This window comes from Balaenoptera physalus (assembly GCF_965194825.1).
Source record: "Balaenoptera physalus genome assembly, chromosome: 17".
In the NCBI taxonomy this organism is placed as follows: domain Eukaryota; kingdom Metazoa; phylum Chordata; class Mammalia; order Artiodactyla; family Balaenopteridae; genus Balaenoptera; species Balaenoptera physalus.
The window spans coordinates 47297067-47310172 of NC_138895.1; the positions used below are offsets into that span (position 1 = coordinate 47297067).

At 36.5% G+C, this 13106-nt stretch overlaps 1 protein-coding gene and 1 long non-coding RNA gene across 9 annotated transcripts in view; one reads left to right on the forward strand and one right to left on the reverse strand.

Annotated features, from left to right (window-relative positions):
• LOC309646452 overlaps positions 1-13106 on the reverse strand; it is a 333740-nt gene that overhangs the window by 144608 nt on the left and 176026 nt on the right. The window lies entirely within an intron of this gene.
• The window catches only part of MTDH (metadherin), a 53505-nt gene that overhangs the window by 36846 nt on the left and 3553 nt on the right, over positions 1-13106 (forward strand). For 7 of the 8 annotated variants that reach the window (XM_082432722.1, XM_082432720.1, XM_082432725.1 and 4 more), the window contains 3 exons: positions 4405-4529; positions 9312-9419; positions 11609-11749. In XM_082432722.1, the coding sequence (XP_082288848.1) occupies positions 4405-4529; positions 9312-9419; positions 11609-11749 (374 nt within the window). Of the gene's footprint in view, positions 1-4404; positions 4530-9311; positions 9420-11049; positions 11094-11608; positions 11750-13106 lie in introns of all 8 variants that reach the window. The other variant, XR_014255334.1, reaches the window with a different exon arrangement.

A 13106-nucleotide genomic window follows, 5' to 3' on the forward strand; every position in this document is an offset into this window, starting at 1 on the left:
CATGGGACTCTGTACTTAAGTAATAAGTATCAGAACGCCTTTTTTGTTTGTTATGCTGTATTGGCAGTCTTTTCAGTCCAAAGTTACTCTTTAACCTCATTTTCTCTGTGAATTTTATTTTTTGCGTTATCTTCTTTAATGTCGCTAATTTTGGTACTCAGTGAATTTAGTTATTCCTTCTAAATGTATAGAATGCATGAAGTATTTGAGATTACTAATCCACAAAGTATATATATACTATCTTTACATTTAACAATGTGATACGATTAATATATTGACCCTCTGGTTTGAGGCATAAACATCATTATCTAGCAGAAAGGCATTGAATTTACCCAAGCACTTGAATATAAAGTTAAGATGCTGGAACTTCCCTGGCAGTCCAGTGGGTAGGACTCTGCGCTCCCACTGGAGGGGGCACAGGTTTGATCCCTGGTTGGGGAACTAAGATCCCGAATGCCGCTCATTGAGACCAAAAACAATTTTTAAATAAAGTTAAAGACGCTAAAGTACAGAAGGTAATGTTTTTTAAAGACAGATGTTAATCATTCAATTATCTTGACCATAAAGGAACAATATCATCACAACCCCTGTAAAAAGTCAGATTTTGAATAGAATTTTGTTTTTGTTGGCACACCAGAGTGAAAGAATTAACGGCAGCATAGTGAATGGGTTGAGAGCATGGGCTTTGAGGACAGACTACCTGGGTTCGAATCTTAGCTTCATTGTTTTTCAGTGCTTCAGTTTCATCATCTGTAAATATAATATTTCTTCCCCCAAAGACTTGTTGAGAGGATTAAGTGACATAATACTTATAAAGCCCTTAGAACACTGCCTGATACATGGTAAATATTCAGTAAGTGCTGTGATGCTATTGATGATATTCTTCTAGGGGCATAATTAGTCTACTCAGTGGGGTTAATTTGTAAATTATCTGTTTAAACACTGGAGAAATTCTTTCTATCATATTTGTTTTATTTTATTAAAGTTAATGCTGAATTAAGTTCTGACCAGAAACAGCTGACAACCATTTTCTTACTGAGATAAAAAGGAAAATAGCTATGGGATGCTTAAACCTAAAACATTATTTCACAAGCAAATTCAATGGAGAGACAAATGCCTTACCATTTTGAAAAGACAGCTAATATAAAGCTCTTTGGAAAGACTTTGGCAAACTATTGGGAGAATTTTAAGAAATGAGAAATTACTCTATAAATGAAGGGAACTATGCTATGAATGAAACTGTACTACATAGTTTCCAGGAAACTAAGAAGATTATTAGCACCAAGTATATGTATACTTGGTGCTAATGAACTAAGGTTCATTAGGCCCATGAACCTTAAGAATTATGCATTGTCTCCTGGTGACAATTTTTAGGCTTAGTTGATTGATCTGTTGATTTAAAGTAATTTTATTTGGGGAATTCCCTGGTTAGGACTCTGCACTTTCACTGCCAAGGGCCCCGGTTAGATCCCTGGTCGGAGAACTAAAATCCCACAGGTCGGGGGTGGGGGGCGGCAGGGGGGAGTAGTTTTATTTGATCCCAGTTAATTTAAAAATTATATAAAAACCAACCTGAAATCAATAAACGTGGAAAAATCACCATAAAGCTTTATAAAGCCTGTAGAGATTTATGCTTCTATTAATGTTCTGATAGAAGTTGAAACATAGGCTACAGTTACTCCTCAAACTTTATGGCTGTCTAAGCCTTTTACAAAAAAAGATAATTTTACCGAGTACTTTACTAGATTTTTATCCCTCACCACCCCCACCACCACCACCATATTTATTAAGAAAAGAGTTTATATGTTAAATAGTGCCCATTCACTTCCTTAAACTTTTTTTTTTTTCTTTTTGACAAGGTTTTTTTTCCTACAGGAAGCCCTAAGAGACCTGGCTTATGGACGGCAATTTTCCAAATCTGGGTGTCTTATTTGTGAGGTTTAAGCAAAACAGTTGACAGCTTTGGCATTCAAATCTCCTAATAATATTGTTAATAAACGCTTGGTGTAAGATGAGCAGTTGGTTCCAGACATCTACTAGATACTTTTTTTTTTTTTTTTTGGCTGTGCTGGGTCTTAGTTGCGGCACTCGGGATCTTCCTTGCGGCATGTGGGATCTTTAGTTGCAGCATACGGACTTCTTAGTTGTGGCATGTGAACTCTTAGTTGCGACATGCATGCAGGATCTAGTTCCCTGACCAAGGATCGAACCCGGGCTCCCTGCATTGGGAGCACAGAGTCTTACCCACCGGACCACCAGGGAAGTCCCATACTTCTAGTACCGGAGGTCTCATGCTACATACATATTTACTTATAAAAATGACTTCTACATTAAAACATAACCAAGTGTATCTTATGGAGAGACTTACCAGGATTGTGAGAAATAAATTCTTAATTGTGTATGCCTGATAGCTTAGAAACTGTCTTTCTATTGTTAATGTCATCAGTGATATATTAAAAGCAGTAGATACCATTTATTGAGCACTTACTGCATTGCTCTGAACTGCTTTACATGTATCTAATATAATCCTTTCAACAATCCTATGAAGTTGGTACATAGCCAATTAAGATTAAGACATTTGACCAAAATCACATAGTTATTAAGTGGTAGAGCAATATTCAGATATAGGTCTGTTTGACTCTGAGGTCCATGCTCTTAACCTCTATGCTGTTACTATGTAATACTGGCTCTGGATCCCTGCTCATGGTAGTAAATTTAGAAATATAGGAAGGGACTTCCTTTTTTGTAACACATTTCACACTTGTACTCACTTGTTCCATGTTTTTCCTCTACTGGACCATGAATTCTTGCTTATGATGTTTTCAGTCTCTCCCCATCCTCTACTGGTTTAGCCCCTCTTCTCCCTTTTCGCACTTCCCATGACAGAATCTGTCACTCTGTACTTAATTGTTGTACTTATCTTCATCCCTGAGTAGACAGTGAGCTCCATGTGGGGAGGGATTATTTCATACTCATTTTTGTACCTCTGTTACCTGTCTAGCTCAAGTTCTAGTATTTAGTAAGTACTTAATAAGATGAAATTCCTATAACTCCATTGTTAAGATGTATCTATTATTAATGTATTCTTTTCTTTTATCTCTTCCTCTTATAAATTTGGGATCATGTTGCACAGGCAATTTTGTCTATGATTTTTATTCTATGAGCATTTTCCCAGATCATAATATATTTATCCAAAACATAGATTTTTTTAAAAGTCTTCATGAGGTCGTATAATAATACCTCCCCTCTAAACAAAAATAATAGAATTCATGTGGAAAAATAAGAATAGTGAAGAAAATAGGAGTAATGCAGGCAGATTTGTTGTTCTAGATAATAAAATGTATTACAAGTTATATTTTGTATGACAGGAATAGATGAATGGAACAGAAATTCCAGAAACAGACTGAAGTATATATTTAAGAATTTAATATTTGGTAAAAGTAGCATTTGGCATTAATTGGGGAAAGGTTGGATTTTTTTTCAATAAAGAGCAATGTTAGAATGACTTGTTAACCATTTAGAAATAAAGCCTAACTTCTGTTATGTTAACATTAAGTAGTTATTATAGATGTATATATGGATGTGTATGATGTCCAGGGAGAGGAGGGAAGAATTAATTTTGAGAGCCACTTATTTAACCAGGGTAAAGCCAAAGATTGTTTTTCTCTTTTAGAATAAGCCAGTGATAGCTTCCCAAAGGAGGTGAAAATTCAGTGCTTCCTAGAGTGAAAGAATTTGGAAGTCTAGATTAGAAATTTATTCTTTAAAAAAAAAAAAAAAAAAATTATTCTTGAGAAGAGGGTGATAGAAGCCCTGAAAGTGACTCACATATTTTGGAAAGATAAAAGTACCATTGAATAATCTGAAAAAATATAAGAAGGTAAAGTGTTTTTTTAAAAAGAGGAGAAAAAGAAGAGGTTGACTATTTTGCATGACTTGGTGAATTTGAAGAAGAACCTAATCTTAAACAGTTCATAAGGAGGGGAGGAGCATGATTTTGGCACTACTCTTAGAGACTGACTCATTTTATACCCTGAGGGGAAGAACCAGAAAAAATGACCAAGTCCTAGACGAAGTTAGACATAAACAGTGAAAAGAAAGCAAATTCAGGGGATAAACTTCCTTTGATAATAAAGGAAGTAGCGAGAGTGGAATAAATGGTTCATTCATGTTTTCTGGAGTTTCTTAGACATTCCATCTAGTCATATGATGTGCCCAGCAGAAGTTGGGTAAAGGTTTTTACCGTCATGTTATTGGGTATTTTTCCTAGCTCTTAAAATGTACTTGGGAGGAAGAAGAGCAGTAGTTTAAAATTACAGCTTAGTTCAACATAAGGAATTTTGGGTTTTGCATTTAGTTTTTGGCAGAAATGACAGATGCCTAATTCACACTGTTAAATTTTAGATGGTATGTCTTCTGCTGATCCCAGCTCTGATTGGAATGCGCCAGCAGAAGAGTGGGGAAATTGGGTAGATGAAGAAAGAGCTTCACTTCAAAAGTCCCAGGAACCAATTCCTGATGATCAAAAAGTGAGTAAAGGGATTGGTGGGTATGTTTATTTCTCTGTGCAATCAACTGTACTGGAATTATTAAGGGTTACATTCTGTATTACAAATATATCCAGGGGTAGAGTTGCTTCAGAGAGACATTCTAATCATACTTGCTTCAGTCATCTTATGTCCGCATGCCTTCTCTCTATTACTGTTTCTTCTTTCCACAAATTATTGAGGATTCTACTATGTGGAAAGCACTATTATATACTGATAAGAAAAAAAAACGCACAATTCCTGTCCTCATCAGAGTTATTATAACAGCCTACCAACTCTTTAGTGTGTTTAGAGAAGAGTAGATTGGTTCTCAATGAAAAATTAAGGAAAGCTTCATAGCAAGATAAGACTGAGAACCTTATGAAAAAGGGACCAAGGCAGGAAAGTAACATGTTTGGTGGAGAGGTATAATACACGTGTGGAATCAATTGGTGGTAGGATCAATTGTTTTTGTATGTCAGTCTTCCCCTTCTAGGCTTCATTCCTTAAAGAAAGGGACCGTGAAGTTTTTATTTTTGTAGCTCTATAAACTAGAGCTACAAAACATGCTTCACATTCAGTAAATGAATAAATAGATGAAATGAGTGATATATATACCTTGCCACATTTTTATGGAATTCTAGAAGTAATGAGAACCTACTGACAGCTTTTAAACTAGGGATAACCTAATCATTGCTAGGGTTAGAAAAATTAGGCTGGGAGCTTCCCTGGTGGTCCAGTGGGTACGACTCCAAGCTCCCAATGCAGGAGGCCCGGGTTTGATCCCTGGTCGGGGAACTAGAATCCTGCATGCTTGCTGCAACTAAGAGCCCTCATGCTGCAACTAAAAGATCCCGCATGCCGCGACTTCCCTGGTGGTCCAGTGTCTAAGACTCTGCACTCCCAGTGCAAGGGGCCCAGGTTCGATCCCTGGTCAGGGAACTAGATCCCACATGCCGCAACTAAGAGTTCAAATGCCACAACTAAGAGTTCAAATTCCACAGCTAAAGGTCCCGCATGCCACAACTAAAAAAAGATCCCATGTGCCACAACGAAGATCCCGCACACGACAACAAAGATCCCGCGTGCCGCAACTAAGACCCAACACAGCCAAATAAATAAATAAATAAATAAATAAATATATATATATATATATATATATATATATATATTTTAAAAGAATAAAAAGATCACTCATGCCGCAACTAAAGAAGATCCTGCATGCTGCAACGAAGATCCTGTGTGCCACAACTAAGACCCAGCACAGCCTAAATAAATAAATAAATAAATTTTTTGAAAAAGAAAAATTAGGCTGGATATAACAAAAATGAGAAGACTGGTTTGGGAGGCTATTTTGTACTATTTTGATTGCATGAATCAGGAGGAGATAATGAACTAAGTTGATAGCTTTGAAAAATAAATGGAAGTGGTTATTTACAAGAGACATTAAGCTACTGATTGAACTTTTCTACTGGTTGGTTATAGAAAGAAGGATGAAAAGTCAGAGAGGCTCTGAAGATACTAGGGCCATTATTATTCAACAGACATTAATTGCATCTGCCATGGATCAGGTATTGTGCTAATAGAGAAACAAGACACAATTACTGCCTTCGAGGAGCCTACGTTAGGGAGGAGAGGAGGGAGACAGGCACACTGGAAGATAAAAGTAATGTTATAATGTGTTAGGTATTATGGAAGCACTTCGGCGTTTTAGCAAAGGCATCCCAGAGGTAAAAGCAGAATGTGTAGCAAAGAGTGGTCAGAAATGAGATTGGAAAGGGAAGCAGAAACCAGGTTCTACAAGCCCTTGAATGTCATGTTTAAAACCTTGGATTTCCCGCCTGCCAATGCAGGGGACACGGGTTCGAGCCCTGGTCCGGGAAGATCCCACATGCCACAGAGCAACTAAGCCCGTGTGCCACAACTACTGAGCCTGCGCTCTAGAGCCCATGAACCACAACTGCTGAGCCCGCGTGCTGCAACCACTGAAGCCTGCGCGCCTAGAGCCCATGCTCCACAACAAGAGAAGCCGCCGCAAAGAGAAGACCGCACACCACAATGAAGAGTAACCCCCACTCACCACAACTAAGGAAAGCCCGTGCACAGCAACGAAGACCCAATGCAGCCATAAATTAATTAATTAATTAATTTTAAAAAAAAGACTTGGATTTTGTCCTATAAATAATGGAAGAATTTTAATCTAAAGTGGTGTGCTTTTTGGGTTTTGGTGTTTTAGTTTGGTTGGTTTTGGTTTGATTTGGGGTTTTTTTGTTTTTGTGGGTTCTTTGGGTTTTGTTTTGTTTTTGTTTTGGCTACTCTGGCAATTAATGTAGAAAAAGGAGTGGAGGCATAATGAGAATAAAGGCAGGAATACCAGTTTAGAGGTTGTTCTAGTAGTCCTGTACAGTAGTGGTAAGAATGGTATACAGAGTAGAGGACAGATTTGAAAAATAAATTGAAGCAAAATCAACAGAACATATGGTTAGAATTGATTGGAGAAAGAATCATCAAAAATGACTTCCAGAATTGTAGCTTAGGTAACTGGGATGGTGAAAGTGGTGCTCCCAACAGAGAAAGCAAAAGCTAGTTAATTGGGGGAAAGATGGTTGGTTCAGTTTGGGATGTGTTAGATGCAGGGTGTTTTGTAGATATGCCTAAGAAAAGTTGGTTGCAACGGGTTAAAGCTTTGGGAAAAGATTTGTATTTGGAAGTTATTAGTATATGGTTGTTAAAACTTTGAGGGTGAGTGAAATGTGTAGAAAATTTTATAGAGTTGAAAAGAGCAATGTAATGAGCATAGAAATCTGGGGAACTCCCAACTTTTAAGCCCGTGAAAGAAACTGAGGGAGGAGAGTTCTGGGACACAGAGGCTGAGACATTTGCTCTCTGGTAATTTAGAGCAGTTTCATTAGAAACCTTGGACTCTAGTAGCCAGTCGGAGTAAGTTGAGTAAAATGATGCTTAAAAAATAATAAGGTATTTTTTTCTTGGGACTTCCCTGGTGGTCCAGTGGGTAAGACTCCACGCTCCCTATGCAGGGGGCCTGGGTTCAATCCCTGCTTAGGGAACTAGATCCCTCATGCTGCAGCTAAGACCTGGCGCAGCCAAATAAATAAATAAATAATTTTTAAAAAAAGATTTTTTTTCTTAAGCAAGTTTGGGTATGGATGGAGAAGTAGTGGATAACAGCAAACTGTAGTATGACGAAGGGTTTTGTTGGGGTCGTTTGTATTTTAATGATAGGAGAGATTTTAGTGCAGGGGTCAGCAAACTTTTATTTAAAAGGCCATGCACTAGTGCAAAAGCAGCCATAGACAGTATGGATGGATTATAAATTGGCTGAGAAGCAGACTGACCAGAGTCCTTGTGACCTGAATATCCTTCAGAGGATACATCTTTTCATATGACATTTTAATCATTGTGAGCCTATGGTAAAAACTTCTGTGGAAGTTTCTCCACAACTAGCAACCAACTTGGACAGAAAGTCTCTTAGCTAAGTTTAGCAGGATTTGTGCAGGATTTGGTTTGGTTTTGTTTTTCCATCTGCTAGTAATTTCTGTAAACTCTTTGATGGTTCATGAGACCTCCAAAATCATCCTGATGACTATGGTGCTGAGCAGAGAAATAGCAAGTTAGCTATATCATCTCTCCCTTTAAGTAGAGTCTAAGAATCTTGGCTGTCATCTGTACAGAATAAGCTAAAAGCACTTTTCCATAGAAAACTCAGCTATATGGTATGTGTGAAGAAATATCATTCATACTAATTTAACAATTTTAATTTGCTGTTCTTGTCATGCAGAATATTACTTTCAATGACATTCCTTCTCAAATTCAATTTTTTTAATCCTTTTCTTTTGAGGTAATTATAGAGTCACATGTACTTTTTTAATATTTATTTATTTATTTATTTATTTAGGCTGTGCTGGGTCTTCAGTGCGGCATGCAGGATCTTTTAGTTGCAGCATGCAGGCTCAGAGTTGCCGCATGTGGGCTTCTTGGTTGCGGCATGCTACCTCTTAGTTGTGGCCTGCATGTGGGATTTAGTTCCCCGACCAGGGATCGAACTCAGGGCCCCTGCATTGGGAGCACGGAGTCTTACCCACTGGACCACCAGGGAAGTCCCAGAGTCACATGTACTTGTAAGAAATAATACAGAAAAATCCCTTGTACCCTTTACCCAGTGTCCCCCAATGGTAACATCTTGCAAAAGCATAGTACAGTGTCAAAACCAGGCCATTGACATTGATACAGTCAAGATACAGAACATTTCTAATGTCTTTTGTGAAATGTCTGTTCGTATCTTTTGCACACTTTCTAATTGGATTGTTTATTTGTTTACTGTTGAATTTTGAGTGTTCTTTATATAATCTAGATACAAGTCCTTTGTTGGATATGTGGTTTACAAATATTTTCTCCTACTCTGTAGCTTGTCATTCTCTTAACAGGGTCAAGTTCAATTTTAATGCAAATAGTTCTGTGTTTAAATAAAATAAATTACCTAAGAAACGAGTTTTTAAAAACCAAGGTTTGCACAGCTGTGTAATTGATCATGTAGTGAGCGATGAAAGATGTACGAAAAAGGGGTTTATCGTAATAGAAGAGTGAAGTTCCATGCACTTTTGTTATTTTTTGAGTATGTGATTTCAGATCAGTTTTATTGTTACTAATTCTTACTCAGAATTTGGGAGAAAAAGACTGCACCTAATGAATTATTTCATAATAATTTTCTGAATAATGAAAACTTAACCAGTTGGTTCACTTCAGTATTTTTGCTTTTAACATCAGGTTTCAGATGATGATAAAGAAAAGGGAGAGGGAGCTCTTCCAACAGGGAAATCTAAAAAGAAAAAAAAGAAAAAGAAGAAGCAAGGTGAAGATAACTCTCCTGCACAGGTAGAGTATAAAACAACAGACATCATTCGTTAAGCACCTACTGCCGACTTGTGAAAAGATGATTTGCAGATGCTAAGAAAATGTAGAGGTATAAAGACACCGTGTGAGACATCAAATTTACTTGAGAAGCATTTGAAAAGTCATAGAATGTTTTAAAGATTTTATGTCATGCTGTAATAAAAATGTTATTGCTCTAAAGAAAATATCAAAGGTATAAACCAAAAGCAAATAACTAAAATTCTAAATTAGATGCATTTTAGTTTATATTATGATGAAATGGAACAGGGGGTACAGTATTTCACACATACAGAAATTCTTTGAGTAATGGAATTTAGCAAATTAGAATTTTAGCACATTTAGGAGAACCATGCGCATAACAAGTGGAGTCTTTCCCTTGACTCTGAGTTTGCTGGCTGTTCCACTTGGTATCCTTTCCTGATTTTTTGGCTTCTAACAGAAACTTTCTATTTATATCACTCCTACATTTTCCTTTTCTTTTCTTTGGTCTTTCCTATCTGGGAAAGTATTTTTAGATCATTATATAGATGAAAACAAAGATATTTTAATTTCAAATGTACTAGATTACTAGAAATACGCATGGATTTGTTTTTGAAAGCATTATCACTATTACATTACAACTTATGAAAATCTTATTTCTTACTTATAACCATGTGGCTAATTGTTTTCATTCCTTTAAATGTAGGAGATGACCAAAATTTCTAGAGGATAGGCTACATAGTAATTTTCCTACTTATTCTACTTGGAAAAAATGTCTGCATGACTTTTTAAAGAAGTATGTGTTCAGTTCTTTTTTGTTGTGGGAAGCACAACCCTTCATAAATGATACCAATCCATTATCAATATTAGTTTTCTCTCAGTAATAATAAGTGGGCATTAAGGTTAACAACTAAGATCAATGGGCATAAAAACAAAAACTATATAGTGGGTGTGCTTTTCTTGTTAGCTGAACTAGCTGATGAGAAATGTTATTGATAGCCATACTTTGTTAGTAATACTATCTGAAATCCATTTAGCCAAACTTTTTCTGGATTTCTGTGATTCATACTATGGCCTTTACTAATACTGCTTTTCTGGCTTGTAGATTAGGTGAGTTCCTTTTAAAGGAAATTTTGTGGGGTAGATGTATTCCTTAAATTTCAACTTAATTGGCAAAGGTCATTAAATTGTGAAAGTTCCTTTGGTATTCTGATACTCCTTTTAAAAAAATGTTTGATCTGTTTTTTAAATATAGTGAATAAGTATACAGGTTTTAGAGTCAGATCTGTATTCACATTTTAGTTCTGCCATTTACTGCGTTGTTTTTTGTTTGTTTGTTGTATTTTGCACAAGTTCCTTAACTGCATAGGTTGCTTTGAGAATTAAATGAGATATCCATGAAGTTCTGTGTAAAGTATATAGCACAGAGTAGCCTATGCATAAATGATTACGTTTTGGAATTTTTTTTTTCCTTACCATTCACAATGATAGTCCTATTTAATATATTCTAATTCATACTTATTTCACATACCTAAGCATGTAATGTCTTTTAAAAAGTTTGAAGACCTAAGAATGGAAATGTTTAAACTTGGAAAAGACCATAAAAATTATCTACACAAATTTTATTTTACAGTTGAGGAAACTGCAGTTTGGGGAAATGAAAGATTTGTCCTTGACGTAAGCATTTGTCCTTGACTTAGCTAGGTCGTGGCATGGCCAAAATTGAAATTCCTATCTGTGTCCTTTCTACTGTGTAAGCTTAATTTATCTAGAAAATGCACTTATGTATAAATATTTCATTCCTTGAAGAAGTCATTAAGTGAAATGCTATTTCTGAAGTCTTCAAGTAGCACCTGATTCCCTGTGTACTTTTTCTAAAAGGAAAAAAATACTTGTTTGGTTTAGTAAATTAAATGGTTCCCATTTGGGAGTGTGAGTGTGTTGTTTTTTAATTCACAGTTGATTTAAATCCCTGAGGAAAGCAGGGATGATGAACATATATTCCAAACGTACCTATGGTTAAAATTCTTTGAATAATTATTTTTTTATGCTCTTTTAAGCCATTTGGGCACTTTCTGAAATAAAATTATCTTCTTGGAATACCTTCTGGACAGTAGTACTATAAACCAAATAGATTTTAATTAGTAAAAATGAGTGATTTGTATCATCTAATGCACTACTTTTCTCTGTAGGACACAGAAGAATTAGAAAAAGAGATTAGAGAAGAGCTCCCGGTGAACACCTCTAAGGTCCGTCCAAAACAGGAGAAAGCTTTTCCTTTGAAGACCATAAGCACTAGTGATCCAGCGGAAGCTCTCATCAAAAACAGCCAGGTAACTTTCTGATATGTAAGGAATAAAATTTTGATGACTTGAGAATTGTATTAATAGTAATATTTTATGGAGGCCCATGCTAAACATTTTAAATACACCAAATTGCCCTCACAACAACCCCACAAGAGAGGTGCAAACCATTATATAAATGAGTTTAGAGAAGTTGAATAAGTTGGCCCAAGGCCCATAACTATCAGAGGCCAAACTAGAGAGAGCCACTAGACTGTATTTTTTTCTTAAATATCTAGGCATACAAGGGATAGATGCCTTACAGAAAATGTGACTGGTTCCACTCCCCCAAAAGCATGCACATAATATAACGTGACTATGGTCCGACCTCTCAGAATGTAACATTTGTTTAAAATTTGCTGACAGTGTCTTGAACTGTGTGCCATCTGTGGAAAATTTTGATATGTCAGAAGGGACCATTTTACAAAAGGTCTAGACCAGTGACACAAAGACCATAGCTCTTTAAAGTCTGATTTCTAATTTGGTAAGTTATATCATATAGAAATATAAGAAATTTGAATGACCATGAAATTCTGCATGGTTCGTTTATATACTCATTCAAAAAATGTATTGAGAACCTACCACAGTGCCACACACTATTTAAGATTCTAGGGACACATCAAAGAACAAAGCAGACAAAAAAATCTCTGCCTCTGTGGAGCTTACATATTTAATGAGACAGCTTTACACAAGAACCTGAATTACTGTTAAGAGAAAGAATTTGTAACAGTCTGGTACTAAAAATCTTAACCATACTTCCTATTTGGACTTGATGCTTTTAATTCCCTGAGAGTATTTTGACATAAAAGAATGCAGTCTCAATACATACATAGGACTTCCCTGGTGGCGCAGTGGTTAAGAATCCGCCTGCCAATGCAGGGGACACGGGTTCGAGCCCCGGTCCGGGAAGATCCCACATGCCGCAGAGCAACTAAGCCCGTGCGCCACAACTACTGAGCCTGCACTCTAGAGCCCGCGTACCTAGAGCCCGCATACCTAGAGCCCGTGCTCCACAACAAGAGAAGCCACTGCAATGAGAAGCCTGTACACCGCAATGAAGAGTAACCCCCGCTCGCCGCAACTAGAGAAAGCCTGCGTGCAGCAACGAAGACCCAGCACAGCCAAAAATATATAAATAAATTAATTTTTTTAAAAAATACATACATAAATTTAATAGACTGCAAAGGGTCATATGACATTTTGATGTTTTACTTAATAAGTCATTTTCAGAAGCCATCTTGTAAAGGATATTTGAGTCCTTCTGTAATTTAATATACGTAAGTGAGAGAATGGGGGGGGAAAGAGATTTAAAATGAGTACTAAAACTTTTGGGTATGAAATAAATACA